This window comes from Quercus lobata, chromosome 9, assembly GCF_001633185.2.
Source record: "Quercus lobata isolate SW786 chromosome 9, ValleyOak3.0 Primary Assembly, whole genome shotgun sequence".
Taxonomy (NCBI): domain Eukaryota; kingdom Viridiplantae; phylum Streptophyta; class Magnoliopsida; order Fagales; family Fagaceae; genus Quercus; species Quercus lobata.
The window spans coordinates 8,729,213-8,744,480 of record NC_044912.1 but is presented as its reverse complement, the minus strand read 5'-3'; the positions used below and the strand labels follow the sequence as shown (position 1 = coordinate 8,744,480).

Sequence of the window (15,268 nt, the reverse complement as noted above, 5' to 3'; positions counted from 1 at the left end):
CACTAATTAACTTTATAATCATAAACATTACTCCTAAAGATTCAAAAGTTTATTCTAATATTTTCCTCAGCATTCAATTTGTAATTAAATCTTGACTAATCCAACGGCCCATTAATTCCCCTGGTGACAAAAACCATTTTCAAACCCCCTTGAAAAAGTGGCTCAAATTATAATTAATTATGTCTTAATAAAATAAAAAGTAGTTTTTAAGATCACAAATTATATCACAACTTTTTATCAAAATTCTGACATGATAGACTATGAGTGGTTAGCCATTATTTATACATGAACCCGTCATTTTATTTTAGGTAAAGTTAAAATTGTGGCAAAAAATTGTGAAAATTTTTGTAGCTTTAAACCAAAAAAAAGGAAAAGAAAAAGTTCAATTTTTCCACATAAGTAGAGAGGACGAGGTGGAGATGTATAGAATTTACAGCCCAACCGAAAAGAAAGCCTGTAAATTATTTTCTTAAAGAAGAAAGGGTATAGGTGACGTGTCATAAATGTATTGGACCGAGAGCCAACCGTATTAAGTATTACGAGGTAGCACCCCCGTGAATTTGATAAATACCAACGGCAAACTCGCGGGCTTGCAGTTAATACTATAAAGTTTCACACACCTTGTTCTTCACTCTCTCTCTCTGTCTCTATATCTCAGTCTCAGCTCTATTTTGTTGCTAGCTAAGAATTGAAGAAGCTTTCATAACCAAAGAGTTTTTTGTTTGAGATGCATGTAAAATGAAAAGAAGAAGATGGGAAATTAAGCTCAACCCAAGTGATCATCCAAATTCCCATTGTAAACTCAGGTTTGGTTACCATTTCATGGGTCTTGATCCATTCATTCATGCATATATTTTTACATATATATATATATATATATATGCATGTGGGTGTTTCAGTGTTTGTGTGTGTAATCACAACCTTAACTTGCTGTACTTGAGGTTAAAGATGACCATACAGTTAAAGTTTGTACATTTTGATTTATTTATATGGCTAAGATTGTAAAGATGATATCTTTTCATCATGGGTTACATATATGTGTGTTATTTTTATTTCTTTGTTTTAGATCTCTAGGATTTTGTACATGGGCCTAATTCTGTGTTTTCATATACTATTGGATTTTGCTTTTGGGTAGCCTATGTTCATGATGTTCTTTTCTTGTTTTCTTGGATGGCTGAATGAACTGTGTAAATTCCACTTTCAGATATGGCTTATTTTGTTAATATATGACTGTGATAAGAAACCAATCTTTTGGCCGGAGATGGGAAAGAAAGGAAGCAGCTGGTTCTCATCAGTGAAGAAAGTTTTCAAACCATCTCCTAAGGATTTGCAGGACAAAAAGGTAATTTTAAGTCATTGACAATTATTTGAGTGGTCCTTTTTAGTGATTTTTATTGTTTACTTTTTCCAATTTTTCTTTTTCTTATTAAGTTTGATTTTTACGGTACACCTAAATTAAAGTTAATACTTCATACACATGATCCAAAAATGATGGTATCACAATCATTCATTTTTAACCTTACATGGTGATATGATGCATACTTAATTGACAGCAATTGCCTAGCATTTACACTAGCTAGGTAACAGCTATATAAATGAGACTAATCAAGGATTTAAGGCAATTAAATAAGTGATAATTATGCTTTTATAAAATTTTAAATTTTATTATAATTTGAATTTGTTGATGCGTACTGGGTTTCCTAATGAATAAATGAATTGATTACTCCATGATAACAACATGTCTGAATTTTTCTTCTCTATTGATTTGCAACAAAGAAATACAATGACTAGATCAAATCAAAACAAACAATGCTTTCTTATTAAGAAACATTAATGTGAGAGAGACATGAAAGCAACTAAACTATCCAATGGGTTTGGTTTGATTTATAAATAGATTTGACCATTAAACAATATAAAAATTCACATTTGAATAACAATTAGTTTTCTCTTTAATTCTTTTGTTGATATGTGAATTTTGCCTAATCTAATCATCGTGACCATTCTTATGGTGATCAGTTCTATGGTTCTATTATTTTTGGCTTGGGGAGTGACATGATATAGGTGCATATGGTCCCCTAAGTCCCGAACAGCATAACCAAATAATGTTACAAGGCTTATGACCTATAATTATCATGCCACCTATGCTGTCACATCATCCATCTTCATCAACATGTGCTTGCTACCTTAGATCCCTATGTTGCCAAACACCCAATTGATTCTTGTCTCTTTTTCTTTTTGGTTAAGCTTTTAGGGAGAAGAGTATCACAAGTGAGACTTGAGAGTGTTTGGATCCCTAGCTTCTCTTCTTATCAAAATGTATTACTACATCTTGAATAAGATTGAAAACTTAGGTTAATTATAATTGTCCATCTAAATTATGAATGATTTACAATATTCATCCAAAACCATAAATTTTTTACAATTAACATCTTAATTCAAGCTAAATTTGTAATCCATTCAAAAATCACTGTTACAATCAATAAATTAGTGAGCTAACTGGGAGTGACATTGCAAATTAGTAACAATTCATCTATTAATTTTGATATATCAGTACATACTAATTTATTTTGACACTATATTTGTATGGTCATTAGTGGACATTGCAAACTAATCTCAAATCACTTTAAGATGAATGATAATTGCTACTTGCTATCTCTTCACAAGTCAGTGTACAAGTATTATTTCTAGGTGTTAATGCTAAGCAATTACATAATTTTGCAGAAGGACAATGGGGAGAAATGGCAATATGATGCTCCAGAGGTTGTGTCATTTGAACATTTCCCCACAGAAAGTTCAGCGGACATCACAAATGATGAGAGCACTGCATCAAGTCCTGTGAATCAAGATAGAAACCATGCGATTGCTGTTGCAGTGGCAACTGCTGCAGCCGCGGAAGCTGCTGTTGCAGCTGCTCAAGCCGCTGCCAAAGTTGTTCGATTGGCTGGTTATGGACGCCACTCTAAGGAAGAAAGGGCTGCAACCCTCATTCAAGCATACTATAGGGGTTACCTGGTAAGATTTTCTTTTGCTCTCACATACTGAGAGTGATTTGAACTTTCTGCTTCTTATGTTTCAAGATGAAGCCTTATAAAAGTCAAGCCTAAATTGCATGTTTGTTTCTTGAATTTGGAACATGGGTGATTTTAATCACTCAACTTTCAAGAGTGTAACAATTTAGTCATGGCGTCAACTTTCTATCAAAATTTGTATGCATCCAAATCAACTTACTGTTAGGCATGTTAGTAAATTTTGGATGGAAAATTGACAGGAAGACTAAATTATTATACTTTTGAAATTTGGACCAGAATCATGCATGCCCCAAATTTGAGGACGGAAACTACAATTTACCCAAGTCAACTTATATGGTTGATATGGGTTTTCTAAGTCATATAAACCAATTTATTTAAACTTAAGAAAGCCCCAATAGCCATTGCCTATTGGACAGGTAAGGATTATAATTTATTAGGCATACAATAAGGACTATAAATTATTTCTACCCAAAAAAAGGACTATAAATTATAGGCATACAATTGAAATATTTGCAGTCATAGTACTTTTCATTAAAAAAAAAAAAGTTTGCAGTTGTAGTACAAAGATTGTTCAGAAATGAACGACAGGCAATGAGCAATGGCTTTTATTGAAGGTGATGAATGAAAAGTAGAGGACATTCATTGTTTGGCCCATTGCTCAACTTCTTGCAGGTCCCAACTCAGGTCTACCAGGCATCTTATTTAGGTCCACATTCCAATTAATACTGAACTAGATATTGACTCTGTGGAGCCTGATTGCACCAAGTCTAGTGGTCATAATCAATGCTAAGGGGTGTTATACAGTGTGTTTGAATGCACCACTTTTTCTTTGGTACATCATTGTCATCACAATATTGCAATATGCTATGCTATCATTGAAAACTTTGCCAAAATTTTACTATTTTACTAACTATTGTGTGCTTTATTGTGTAGGCTAGAAGGGCTCTGCGAGCTTTGAAGGGATTAGTGAGGCTGCAAGCACTAGTGAGGGGTCATAATGTACGCAAGCAAGCACAAATGACAATGCGTTGCATGCAAGCATTAGTACGGGTACAAGCAAGAGTACGAGCACGCCGACTCCAATTGACTCATGATAAGCTTCAAAAGAAAGTAGAAGAGGTCGATCAAAAGCCCAAGAGCCCTCTTAAAAGCAATGATATTGGAGCTTGGGATAATAGGCATCAGAGTTCTGAGAGAATCAAGGAAAATGCTTCAAGGAGACATGATGCTGTGATGAAAAGGGAGAGAGCTCTTGCTTATGCTTTTAGCTACCAGGTTAGTGTGAGACACTATTACATCTCTTGCTTATTTGAATAGCTTTTGATTATCATTTTGTCTAATGAAAAACAAGATGTGTACCTAACTAAAACATGTTCCTATTAAGTTCCAATGACATTGTCCTAACTATACTTTTTTCAATGCAATAGCAAGAGCAGCAACACTTTCAACCAGATCTCAACAATAATGAAATTGGGCCACATGTTGATGAGCGCGAAAAGGCCCAATGGGGATGGAATTGGCTTGAGCGTTGGATGTCGTCACAACCACATCAAGCCCGTCAAATGGGCCAGAAAGAAAACTCTTATATGACACTTCCTACCACCACCACCAACACCGATGAAATGTCCGAGAAAACAGTAGAAATGGATATCATTGCGCACGCGGGCTTGAGTAACATCAACATGGGCCTAGTAAATCGGGACTCAATCGAATCAAGCCCATACCCAACTAAGCAAAGACAAATGGGCTCAAATGATGGACCTAGCTACATGGCCCCAACTCAGTCAGCAAAGGCCAAGGTGAAGGGTCAAGGCACAGTCAAACAGCGTGGGCCATATGGGCCTCAATGGAACCCATCAACAAGGAGAGGCTTGGCTGTTGAGTCAGGTTGTGATTCCTCAAGTTCAGGTGGAGGAACAACCTTTCATGCCCCAAGGAGCCCAAGCCCAAAGAGCAATGGGGCCCGATTAAATTCTAGGCGGGCCTCGAGCTGTAGTCCAAATCCTAATGGCATGGATGATTGGCCACTAGGTGGTCCTGCTTGGAGACATGATTTTGGTTGATGCTTCTCACATCCCAAAAAATCCACACCCAAAAAAAAAAAAAAAAAAATTACAGGTTTTGGTTGATGATGTTGAATATTTATTCCATATAATGTGGGGGTAAGAACTTATTTTGTGAATATGTTGTCAATGACTTTTACTTATTTATCTGAATGATGCTATAAACAATATTCCTTCAGGGCTATGTGATAACATGTATTTTGTAATTCTTTTTATATGTGTTTCAATTTGGGATCCATCGATTTATGTATGACGAGAACGTTGTGTATGAGAAGAGATTCTTACCCTAGCTAATTCAAGAGATGTGATAGGATTTTGCTACACTGTGATAGGTGAAGGATTAATGAATTTGTATTGAAACAAAAAATATTATCATTGGGATATTGAAATTTGTCTAGCACCACTATGAATAGTAAAGCATTGGTAATTATTTGTATCAAGTTTGCATGTGTTAAAGGTACATTTTAATTTTAGTAATGCACCAATCATAAAAAGTAAGTTGATTCAAGTTGAGAATATAAAATAAGTTCCAATTAGCTCAATTGGTAAAGTCTTTAATGGTTGAATAAGAGATTTAGGGTTTGATCTCCGCCTACGCCAAAAACTGATTGGTATCTTGGTCTGATGATAAAGAGTTATTATTAGAAGCAAACGTTATAGGTTGAAACTCTCATTAAAAAAAAGTTGAGAATATGAAAAAAAAGATAGAGGAAGATAAAAAATAATACTAGTAGAAATTGTGAAAAAATGATATATTAATTAAGAAACTAAGAAAAAGTATAACTTTGAACATAATATTATAGTGAAATATAAATATGTGTGTGTATTTGTTGAGAATCTGTAGTTAACCTAAAAAATGTTGGGGCTAAGGCTTTGTTGTGTATTCATCCATAGGTGATGAAACATGAGGAGTTGAGATGGAGTAACTAGGATATGCATCAAACTCACCAACATGATGAAATTAATCAAACCCAATCCAAGCTAATCTCTCGGATTAGTTTTCATGAGTTGAGTTGAGTTTGGGTTGATAGTCTTTTAAACCCATCGGACCTAATTTGACTCACTACAAACATAAAATTATTTTATTAACCTTATTTTAAATTTTGTTAGTTTCATTGATTTTGTTATTTTAAAAATTAGTTTTCAAAAAAATTGAAATATAACTTAAGCATATTCTTTGAATTGTAAATAATTTATTAGAAAAAGAATTTAAATATTTTATTAAAGCCCATTTTTTAACAAGGCATAAGATATATACGCAAAACCCACCTACTTGGTTGGTTTTTACGTATAAGTTTGGAAAAACCCTTCAATTTCTATCACTAGTGTTTTTTTTTGTTTTTTTTGTTTTTGTTGATGTCCCCTTCGGATAGAAAAAACTTTATCCAAAACAAACTAACCAATGCAATTGTCGTCTATTTTGGCACGTCAAACAATTGTAGTCTATTTTGGCACATCAACACAACAGGTCATGAGGTACACAATTACTAATTTGCATTTCTATTTAAGAAATGTTAGGTTTACAATATTTTCACAATAATTTTATAATAAATTTTAGGTAATAAGTTGTTATTGACAGAAAAAAAAATAATTTCGACAATGAACTCAGATTACAATCAGTAATGACTTGTCACATAAGATTTGTCGTTAAAAATTACTAAAATGTTATGGATGTTGTATTATTCTTTCTATTCACCCAACAAAAATGAGAACTAATGGGTACATTTGAAGAGTAAAAGAGTAAAAAAAAAAAAAAAAATAGTAATGCTTCATTTACAATAATTTTACAAAAAAATTAAATTAAATGACAAATTGTTACTAAAATTAGTAATGCATAAAATATATTTTCAAAAATTTTGTGCACAAACATTACTAAAATAGAAAGATAATAAAGACACTGTTTTTTTTTTTTATATATATATTAAATGCTTCGTGTCCCTCTTTTGTTTATTTGAGCAAACTGACTTTGTTCTCCTGTAAAAGAAACCAAAATCCCCAAATTTAAATTCTCTCTCTCTCTCTCTTCTCTCTCTGTAATTGCTTTCTTCATTCATTGGCTTTGCGTCTCGGTCTTGCTCTGCTCTTCCACAGGTTTCGCTTCAACTCGTATCTGGTAACTATTTTCCCTCACGAATTTGATTTTTGATTTTTCAATTTTTTTGTTCATAAATTTAGGGTTTTGCTCCAAACCCTAGAATTTTGAATTCCGAACCTTTCTATTCGTAAAAAGTCTAGGATTCGAATTGATTTTGGGGTTTGGAGGTTGAATTAGTGATGGGTTTGATTTGGATTTAGATTTTGGCTTCAAATTGTGAAATTAACTTGATTTTCTTGAATTGAAACCCGTGATTTTTTGTTTGTAATTGAAGAAGTGATTTTAGTTAAATCTTTTAGAACTTGGGTCTCCAATCTGTTATAGACATTAAATTTACTTTTTTTATAAATAAAAATTTAATCTTTGATATATATATATATATATATTTGTTTGTTTGTTTGTTTGGATAGAAATACCATATTAATGGATTCTGAGTGCGTATGGGTTTGTTATTACATATGGGTTTGTTAAGATAATCACCATTGAAGTTTCTATGAGATATTGGGTAAAGTACCATAACGCATTCAATGCTAGACATGACAGACAGATCAACTAATGGTATACAAAATTGAGGTGGTATGATAATATTAGCTGCAAATTAGTTGTAGATATGAGATTATATTAATTCTCAAGGTAAATATCTCAGAAGTAAAGAAATAAGCAACTATATGGCACTTACAGAAGCATGTTGAATATTTGGGTGGTTTACATTTGTTCATGTTGTTTACCTTTTTATGTTGTGGGTTATCGAATTGAAGGTTTGGAAAGTGTTACTAAAATTTTGTTTGTTGCAGAGCTTGATATCGGGATTTCAAGATGCCGGCTACAGCGGGGAGGGTTCGCATGCCTGCGAACAATAGAGTTCACAGTAGTGCAGCCCTCCAAACCCATGGGATCTGGCAGAGTGCGATTGGGTATGACCCGTATGCGCCCAACAAGGAAGATGGCAAGAACTCTGCAAAGCCAAATGCGTCGGCAAACTCTGAACCAGATGCTGAGAATGCGTATGCAAGTTTCCAAGGCCTCCTTGCACTTGCCCGTATAACTGGGTCCAATGCCAATGAGGCTCGTGGGGCATGCAAGAAGTGTGGTCGTGTTGGACACCTCACATTTCAGTGCAGGAACTTTTTGAGTGTGAAGGATGATAAGGATAAAGACCCAGAGGCAATTGAGGCTGCAGCTTTGGCTGAGTTGGATAAGTTGAAGGGGAATGTAGGTAAGTTGAATGGGAAAAGTAGAAAAAATGCAGTTGGGAGCTCAGAGGAGAGTGATGAAGAGGATGACAGCGAGGATTCAGATTCTGATGCAGATTCAGAGATTGAGAGGATTATTGCTGAAAGAAGTGGAAAAAAACTTGGCACTAAGGGGAGGTCGTTGAGAAAGAAGGATTCGGATAAAGATGGGCATAGAGATTCTAGGGATAGGAAGAAGAGAGGGAGGTCTAAGAAGAGGAGTGGGAAGAGAGGAAGTAGTGAATCGGATGACTCAGATGGAGGCAAGAAGAAGAGAAAGGAGAGGCGGAGAAAGAGGGATGAGTCATCAGATGATGATTATGAGCGTGAGCGGCGGCATAGGAAGAGTAGGAAGGAGAAGAGGAGGAGGAGAAGCCACCGACACTCTGACGATACTGATTCTGATGCATCTGATGATTCTCGCAGAGAGCGAACTCGCAAGAGCAGAAGGCCCTCCTCACCATCTGATTCTGATGCAAGTGGCTCAGATGATTCATGGGTTGGTAGGGGCAAGAAGCGATCTGAGACGAAGAGCAGGAAACGCCGTCATGATGAGGATTATTAGAGTTTATTTTGGAAAGGTATTAAACATGGTACTTTTTTGAGTTTCTTTTACAATTTTTGCAATATGCTATGAAATGGTTGTATGAGATATATGTACCTCTGCTATTGCTGTCAATTTGCTGCTGAAACTTTGGTTTAAAAATTGGGTCTTTTGGATTGCAAGATAAAGGCATGATTTCTTGTTTGCTAACAAAGAGCTTGAATTGGCCTAACTAGCCTTTGTGCTTTTATAATTTTGGTGTTCTTTTCTCCTCTGATAAATTTTTACATAAGCAGAGAGAGAGAGGTGGGGGGGGGGGGGATCTTACATGGTTTCTATATAGATTTACATAAGATCATTACTTTCAAAATGTCTTTGAACTTGTCTTGATTTCATTACAAAGCCTCCCGCACCCCATTTGTCTCCTTGCTTCCCAATTCCTTCAACTAGTAGTATGACTTGCCAATCCATGGTATCTTTGGTTTCCTGTTAGAGCAGCTCTTGGTTGTGGCACTATCATCATTATCCTTGCTAAACTTGTCAAACAAATTCTTGCACATTGGTGCAATCTGTGTAGACACAGTGTATCCCAGCCTATCATATGGAGTTTCCTTGCCCCATATCATGTACTCACAAAACGGGATTCATAACAGAGTCTAGCTTCCTGCACACTTCTTCTGGAATCTTGAAACTGGGGAAAGCATACAAGGGCACGGTTTAAGTCAGTGTTCTCCTCTAAAATTAAATTTTCTACGTGTTGTGCAAAGCATATTAGTCATGACCAATATAATTCTCATGGAAAGTTAGTACTTGTTATCCAATGTATTGTTTATAAATAAATATTTTCAAGGATTTATGTGATGTAATTGTAGGTTCTTGAAATTTTATCTAAGAATGCTGAGATTGGTTGGGAATCAAACTTTATTATATTTTCGAATTATAAAACAAAATAAAATCTGAAAAGATGGAATGAAATAAAAACGTTTTGGTCCTCATATAGGGGAGAAAAATTGGAGTGCAGATATAGGCATAAAAGGGCACGGTTTAAGTCAGTGTTCTCCTTTAAAATTAAATTTTCTACGTGTTGTGCAAAGCATGTTAGTCATGACCAATATAATTCTCATGGAAAGTTAGTACTTGTTATACAATGTATTGTTTATAAATAAATATTTTCAAGGATTTATGTGATGTAATTGTAGGTTCTTGAAATTTTATCTAAGAATGCTGAGATTGGTTGGGAATCAAACTTTATTATATTTTTGAATTATAAAACAAAATAAAATCCGAAAAGATGGAATGAAATAAAAACGTTTTGGTCCTCATATAGGGGAGAAAAATTGGAGTGCAGATATTGGCCTAATATTTTATGCATATTTTCTTTGGTTTAAATTTAGACTGGTGAATCTAAGTATTAAGTGGCTACCAATAATGTGTTTGCTACCATAGCCACCAATACTTGCATTTTTCTCAGACATCACCATGCCACCTCTTCAGCCTTCACTGCTACGTTCACTTTGTGTGGCATTTTTTTTAAAGATGTTTTATGTGCTGCCATCATTTATAGGCAAAGGCTACATGCCTGGGCGGCTTTTTTTTGTAAAAATAATTGCTGTATGTTTGGCTGTAAAGTAGTTCGAAGGTCCAATGGATCCAAAGGTTGATTAATGATGAGCTTCTTTTGGATTTGGAATTATTAGTATTGGGCAATTAACACTGAAGAAAATACCTTTTGACATTAAAAATTACATGGAATAAGTTACATGGAAATTTACACACAGGCTACAGCATGTTTAATCTAATTATTTTCATATGAATGTTTCATTGTCTGGTTTACCATGTATTATGATGAGAGTTGGCTTTGGTATTGTTTATTGGTAATATTGGATCAATTTTTTGCTGTTTATTTGGTTGATGCTATTTCGTATTTTGCCAGAGGAGACTATTGCGTAAAACTCTGCATAATGAGATGGTTCAGTTGCTTAAAGTCAATTTTTTTTTTTTTTTTGAATTCTTCAGAAATGCCAGAGCGGGATATGGTGAGCTCTCATGAAGTTACCAAACCAGTGATGGAACTCAAATGGTGTTGAAACTAAATTTGTTTCTGCTTTCGTGCCTGGATTATTTGAAGGCGTGACAAGTTTTAAGTTGTGTTTTTATCTCCCCTTCCTCCACCCCCACCCCCACCCCCACCCCCACCGCCCCCCCCAAAAAAAGAGTTTTTAAGTTGTATTGTATTGTGTATTGGAAAATCAACATATTATTATTAAGTGGCTGTGTTGGAGTGCCTTTTACATATATGTATACCATACTTTTAGGCCAATTAGCAATTGTTTGACCTGAATGCAGTTGCGATTGGATCTGGTTTTCTTTTTTTAATCTGCTTCCCCCCTATACCCCTGAGATTCTGAATATAAGTTTTTTTTTTTTTTTTTGGGTTAAATAAAATTTTAGAGAGATACTACGCCCACAACATTTTCACTTATTGGTTCAAATTTGAATCTAACACTAAGATTACTTTTTTGCCCCAACAATAACTACCAGTAACAATCTATCACTTAGGATTTATTGTAAAAATATTATGAAAATGTTGTGAATATATCATTTCTCAAAAATTTATGTTTCATAGAGGCATAGAAGACTATAGATTAATTAGTGATGTCAACATTTTATGTTTGTAGCGGCTAAAATTAGGTGTTACTTGCAAGGTTGGTGGTGAATATGTTCAACTTTGTTACTACAATTTACACCCCTAACAAGAGTGCATACCAGAAACCAAAAAATGTTTAAGCTATATATTGTATTAAGTAGTTAACACTACAAATCATACTTATTTCTTATCACCCATTCTTATTTCGTAGTGCATTTTTTTAATGGTTTACAATCAACAATAGTGATGGAAAATATCACTGAGTCACATTACTCGCTGAGTTACATTACTCTTGATGTGCCTTTGTTAAAAAATACATTCATTTGATAACAGGTTTTCCTGCAGACAGAAACTTTACATTGCAGAAATACAAAGATAGGAGCAAAGCACTGCTAATCAGAAACTTGAAAAACTTGAAAGGCACAGTAAACATATATAAATTTTTGATTCTGGGTTTTCCACCCTTTGTTGTTAAAATCTTAAATCTTGTGTGGCTGCTCCCTGTTTGAGTTTTGCAAACCTCATGCCAACACACATTGAATAATTTAGGGAATAATTACACTTTACCCACCTATTGTTTGCCTTTAATTCGATGTGCCTACCCGTGGTTTCAATTTTGACACTTTACCTATCTGTGATTTCCTCCGTTAGTAATCTGTAACCCACCTCTCCCTCAGTCGTTACTCTAACACAAAATATGTAAAAAACAAAACCCCAAACGGATCAAAACACTCTCATTCCCAAAACTCACTCACTAACATGAAGAACATACACCTAGAAAACTAATACAAATTAAATCAAGCAATACCATCAAAGTACAAACACAGATCTATCAAAATACAACTAAAAACACAAGAGAAATAGGATCAACAATTTCCGGCACTTAATTTCTAAAGTTTTGATTTTCAACATCCAATATCTCACTCACACAAAACCACTGTATATACATTAGCAGCAGCTAAGGGGAGGATCGGCAAAGCTTGACCAAGGGAATAGAGATATGAGAGAGGAAGGTTTCAAAGCCAAACAACAAACCCACCAGAAAAAATCACAACATCGTGAACAGTAGAATAAAAATTACTTGATTTGCTAGGTATAATAGAAGTAAAGTGAAAATTTCAAAGCCAAACAATAACCCAGAACCCACGAAATCACTAGATCTGCCACCAGACTAGTCAACGATTTCCTACATCGAGCCTAGGTTTGATTGTGCAGGGCCTCCACACCACTATGGTAGATCGAAGAGTGAGTTTGAGAGTTAGGTTCGGAAAGATCGGGTAGAGAAGTGGAGAGATGGTGGTGGTTGGGGTTTGCCGCGAAGGAGCTTGGAAGCTTCAATTCTTTTAGATTCCAAAAGATCGAAGAGAGAGGGAGGTGTTTAGGCTGAGATCGGGTTAGGATAGAGATTCCGGTGAGAGGGAGGTTCAAGCTTGAGAACCACCATCTAAAGTGGTATTGGAGCGGCGGAGATGAGTTGTGAGTGGTTGGCTATGGTTGGGTTTGGGGTTTGGAGAGAGATTGTTGAAGAAGAACAAGTGTGAGTGGTCGGCCATTTGATTTTTTTTTTCTTTGAACAAATTAGTAACCATTGTGGTGAAAGAGAGACAACAAGGCAAATATATATTTGTGGAGGTTGATTTGAGTTTGATTTTTCTGGGTCTATGTTCTTCATGTTGTAAATTGTGTTACGCTTTGATTTTAATAAATTTCTTAGTACAGGCACAAAAAATAAGTATAAGGAAGAAGACAAAGAACTCTCTCTCTCATGGTTTTGCTTCATTTGATTTGTATTAGTTTGTTCTTCTCTCATGGTTTTGCTTCATTTGATTTGTATTAGTTTTCTGGGTTTATGTTCTTCATGTTTGTGCATGTTCTTCATGCTTGTGAATGATGAGAAACCAATACCATATTTTAATCTTGTTTTTCTCTTCTTTTTTTTTTTTCTTTTTTTTTTTTTTTTTTGGGAGGAGAAAGACATAAAATGGGTGTAAGAAGACTTATTTACCCCTCTTTTTTAACAGAGGTGGGTTACGGATTACTAACGGAGGAAATCACAGGTGGGTAAAGTGTCAAAATTGAAACCACGGGTAGGCACATCGAATTAGAGGCAAATCACAGGTGGGTAAAGTGTAATTATCCCATAATTTAGAAAATTATTAGCACCAGTTCACTTGTAACAAACTGGGAGGGAAATCAAAAAAAGGAACAAAACTGATCAAATACTTCATTTTGGCCCATCAAACAATAGGTCATGAGCTACACAATTAGAATTTCTGTTTACCTAACAAAATGAGCACTGATATAATTCTCTGCTATAATACTTTTGGGCTGCGTTTGGATACTTTAATTTAGATTTGTATTTTAAAATGATGAATTTTAAATGCCTTACTTCCAAATCTATAAATATTGAAATATTGTCTTATGTATTTCTAAAATTCTATGGGTTTAAAAGTTATTTTAAATTCAAGAATTTTAAGGTTTAAAATCCTAAATGAATTTATCAAATTCAAATCCATAACCATTTTTAAATTATTCAAACAATATTTTTGGATTTTAATCACCTAAATCCAAATCTAATCTATGTACAAAAATCCTGTCATCCAGTCACACCTAATGTTCTCTAGCAACGTATCAAATTCACACCAAAAGCTGTTTACCTAGGAACTTAAGACTCAAGAGGCTTCTTCATGCATAACTTTTGAGTCATTCTCAATAATTACGTGCTGTAAAGCCTTCTTTGTAACGCCCCAAAATCATAAGCAATAAAAGCCTATTTAATCTGAATAATCCATAAAAATATTAAATAAAAGAAACTAGCAACCTTGAATTTGATCACAAGAGTCAGAGCTCTAATTCACCAAATACAAAACATCCTCAAAGATAATTCTCCAATACAATGTTTAATGCCCTAAAATAATAATAAAATTCTCAATTCCACAAAAATAGTTCGTAACTTCTGTCTCCCAAGAATCTCTACTCTAGTAATCCATCTAATGTATCTGTAATGGGAAATAAAGGGGGGTGAGATAACTCAATAAGTGGAATTCACTAACATTGGGGTGTGAAAACAAACCTTTTAAATAAATAATTCTTTCAACAAATTCACAACTTGTAACTCATCAATATTTTGTCATCAAATATTTCATGTAAAAGAAAATAATATCTTTATATTGTGAGCCATCATAATATATACCGTCATATAAACACTTTCCTAGGCTTTTCTCATGGTCAACGTTTACGCCTCGTTGACAGGGTTGTGCTATCCCCTTTTAGGACTAGAACCTCCTTTCCATCCCTTTTTCTTAAGGAATGCTCATTTGGAACCTAAAGGTGCACTCCCTTGCTAAGGAGCTTCCTTTTTGGATCCTCAATAGTATACTCCCTTGTTAAGGAGCTATCAAATGTGCACTGTCCCCTTTTCTAGGACCGTCCCTTACTAAGGACTAGCTGCAGTATGATTGTCCCTTACTAAGGACTAAATATCATACTGAGCTTCTAATCACGACTTGCCATAGGTTTTCAAAACATATTCAATGTGCTCACAAAATAATCCATTCATACTTCTCAAAATATAAAGACATATTCACACATACAAGTTTAAATAAATTTAGGTTGTCCCACAAGTTTTTCATAAAACGAATAGTTAATGTGCACATCA

At 34.6% G+C, this 15,268-nt stretch overlaps 2 protein-coding genes across 2 annotated transcripts; both read left to right on the top strand.

The window, feature by feature from the left end:
* Positions 1–573: 573 nt before the first annotated feature.
* LOC115960512 (protein IQ-DOMAIN 1) lies at positions 574–5,302 on the top strand. Its single transcript, XM_031079444.1, has 5 exons — positions 574–806; positions 1,205–1,342; positions 2,722–3,012; positions 3,963–4,304; positions 4,457–5,302. Exons 2-5 carry the CDS (start codon positions 1,262–1,264, stop codon positions 5,090–5,092), a joined length of 1,350 nt encoding a protein of 449 aa, XP_030935304.1. The 5' UTR covers positions 574–806; positions 1,205–1,261; the 3' UTR covers positions 5,093–5,302.
* A 1,732-nt stretch (positions 5,303–7,034) lies between these two features.
* On the top strand, positions 7,035–11,332 carry LOC115960833 (CAX-interacting protein 4). Its single transcript, XM_031079824.1, has 3 exons — positions 7,035–7,205; positions 7,982–9,000; positions 10,980–11,332. The coding sequence occupies exon 2, from the start codon at positions 8,004–8,006 to the stop codon at positions 8,982–8,984; it is 981 nt and encodes a 326-aa protein (XP_030935684.1). The 5' UTR covers positions 7,035–7,205; positions 7,982–8,003; the 3' UTR covers positions 8,985–9,000; positions 10,980–11,332.
* The last annotated feature ends 3,936 nt before the right edge of the window (positions 11,333–15,268 follow it).

Coding starts and splice junctions, on each gene's coding strand:
- LOC115960512 (XM_031079444.1), top strand. CDS start 1,262: ATGGGAAAGAAAGGAAGCAGCTGGTTCTCATCAGTGAAGAAAGTTTTC. Junction 3,013..3,962: donor CATACTATAGGGGTTACCTG/GTAAGATTTTCT, acceptor TTTATTGTGTAG/GCTAGAAGGGCTCTGCGAGC. Junction 4,305..4,456: donor CTTATGCTTTTAGCTACCAG/GTTAGTGTGAGA, acceptor TCAATGCAATAG/CAAGAGCAGCAACACTTTCA.
- LOC115960833 (XM_031079824.1), top strand. CDS start 8,004: ATGCCGGCTACAGCGGGGAGGGTTCGCATGCCTGCGAACAATAGAGTT.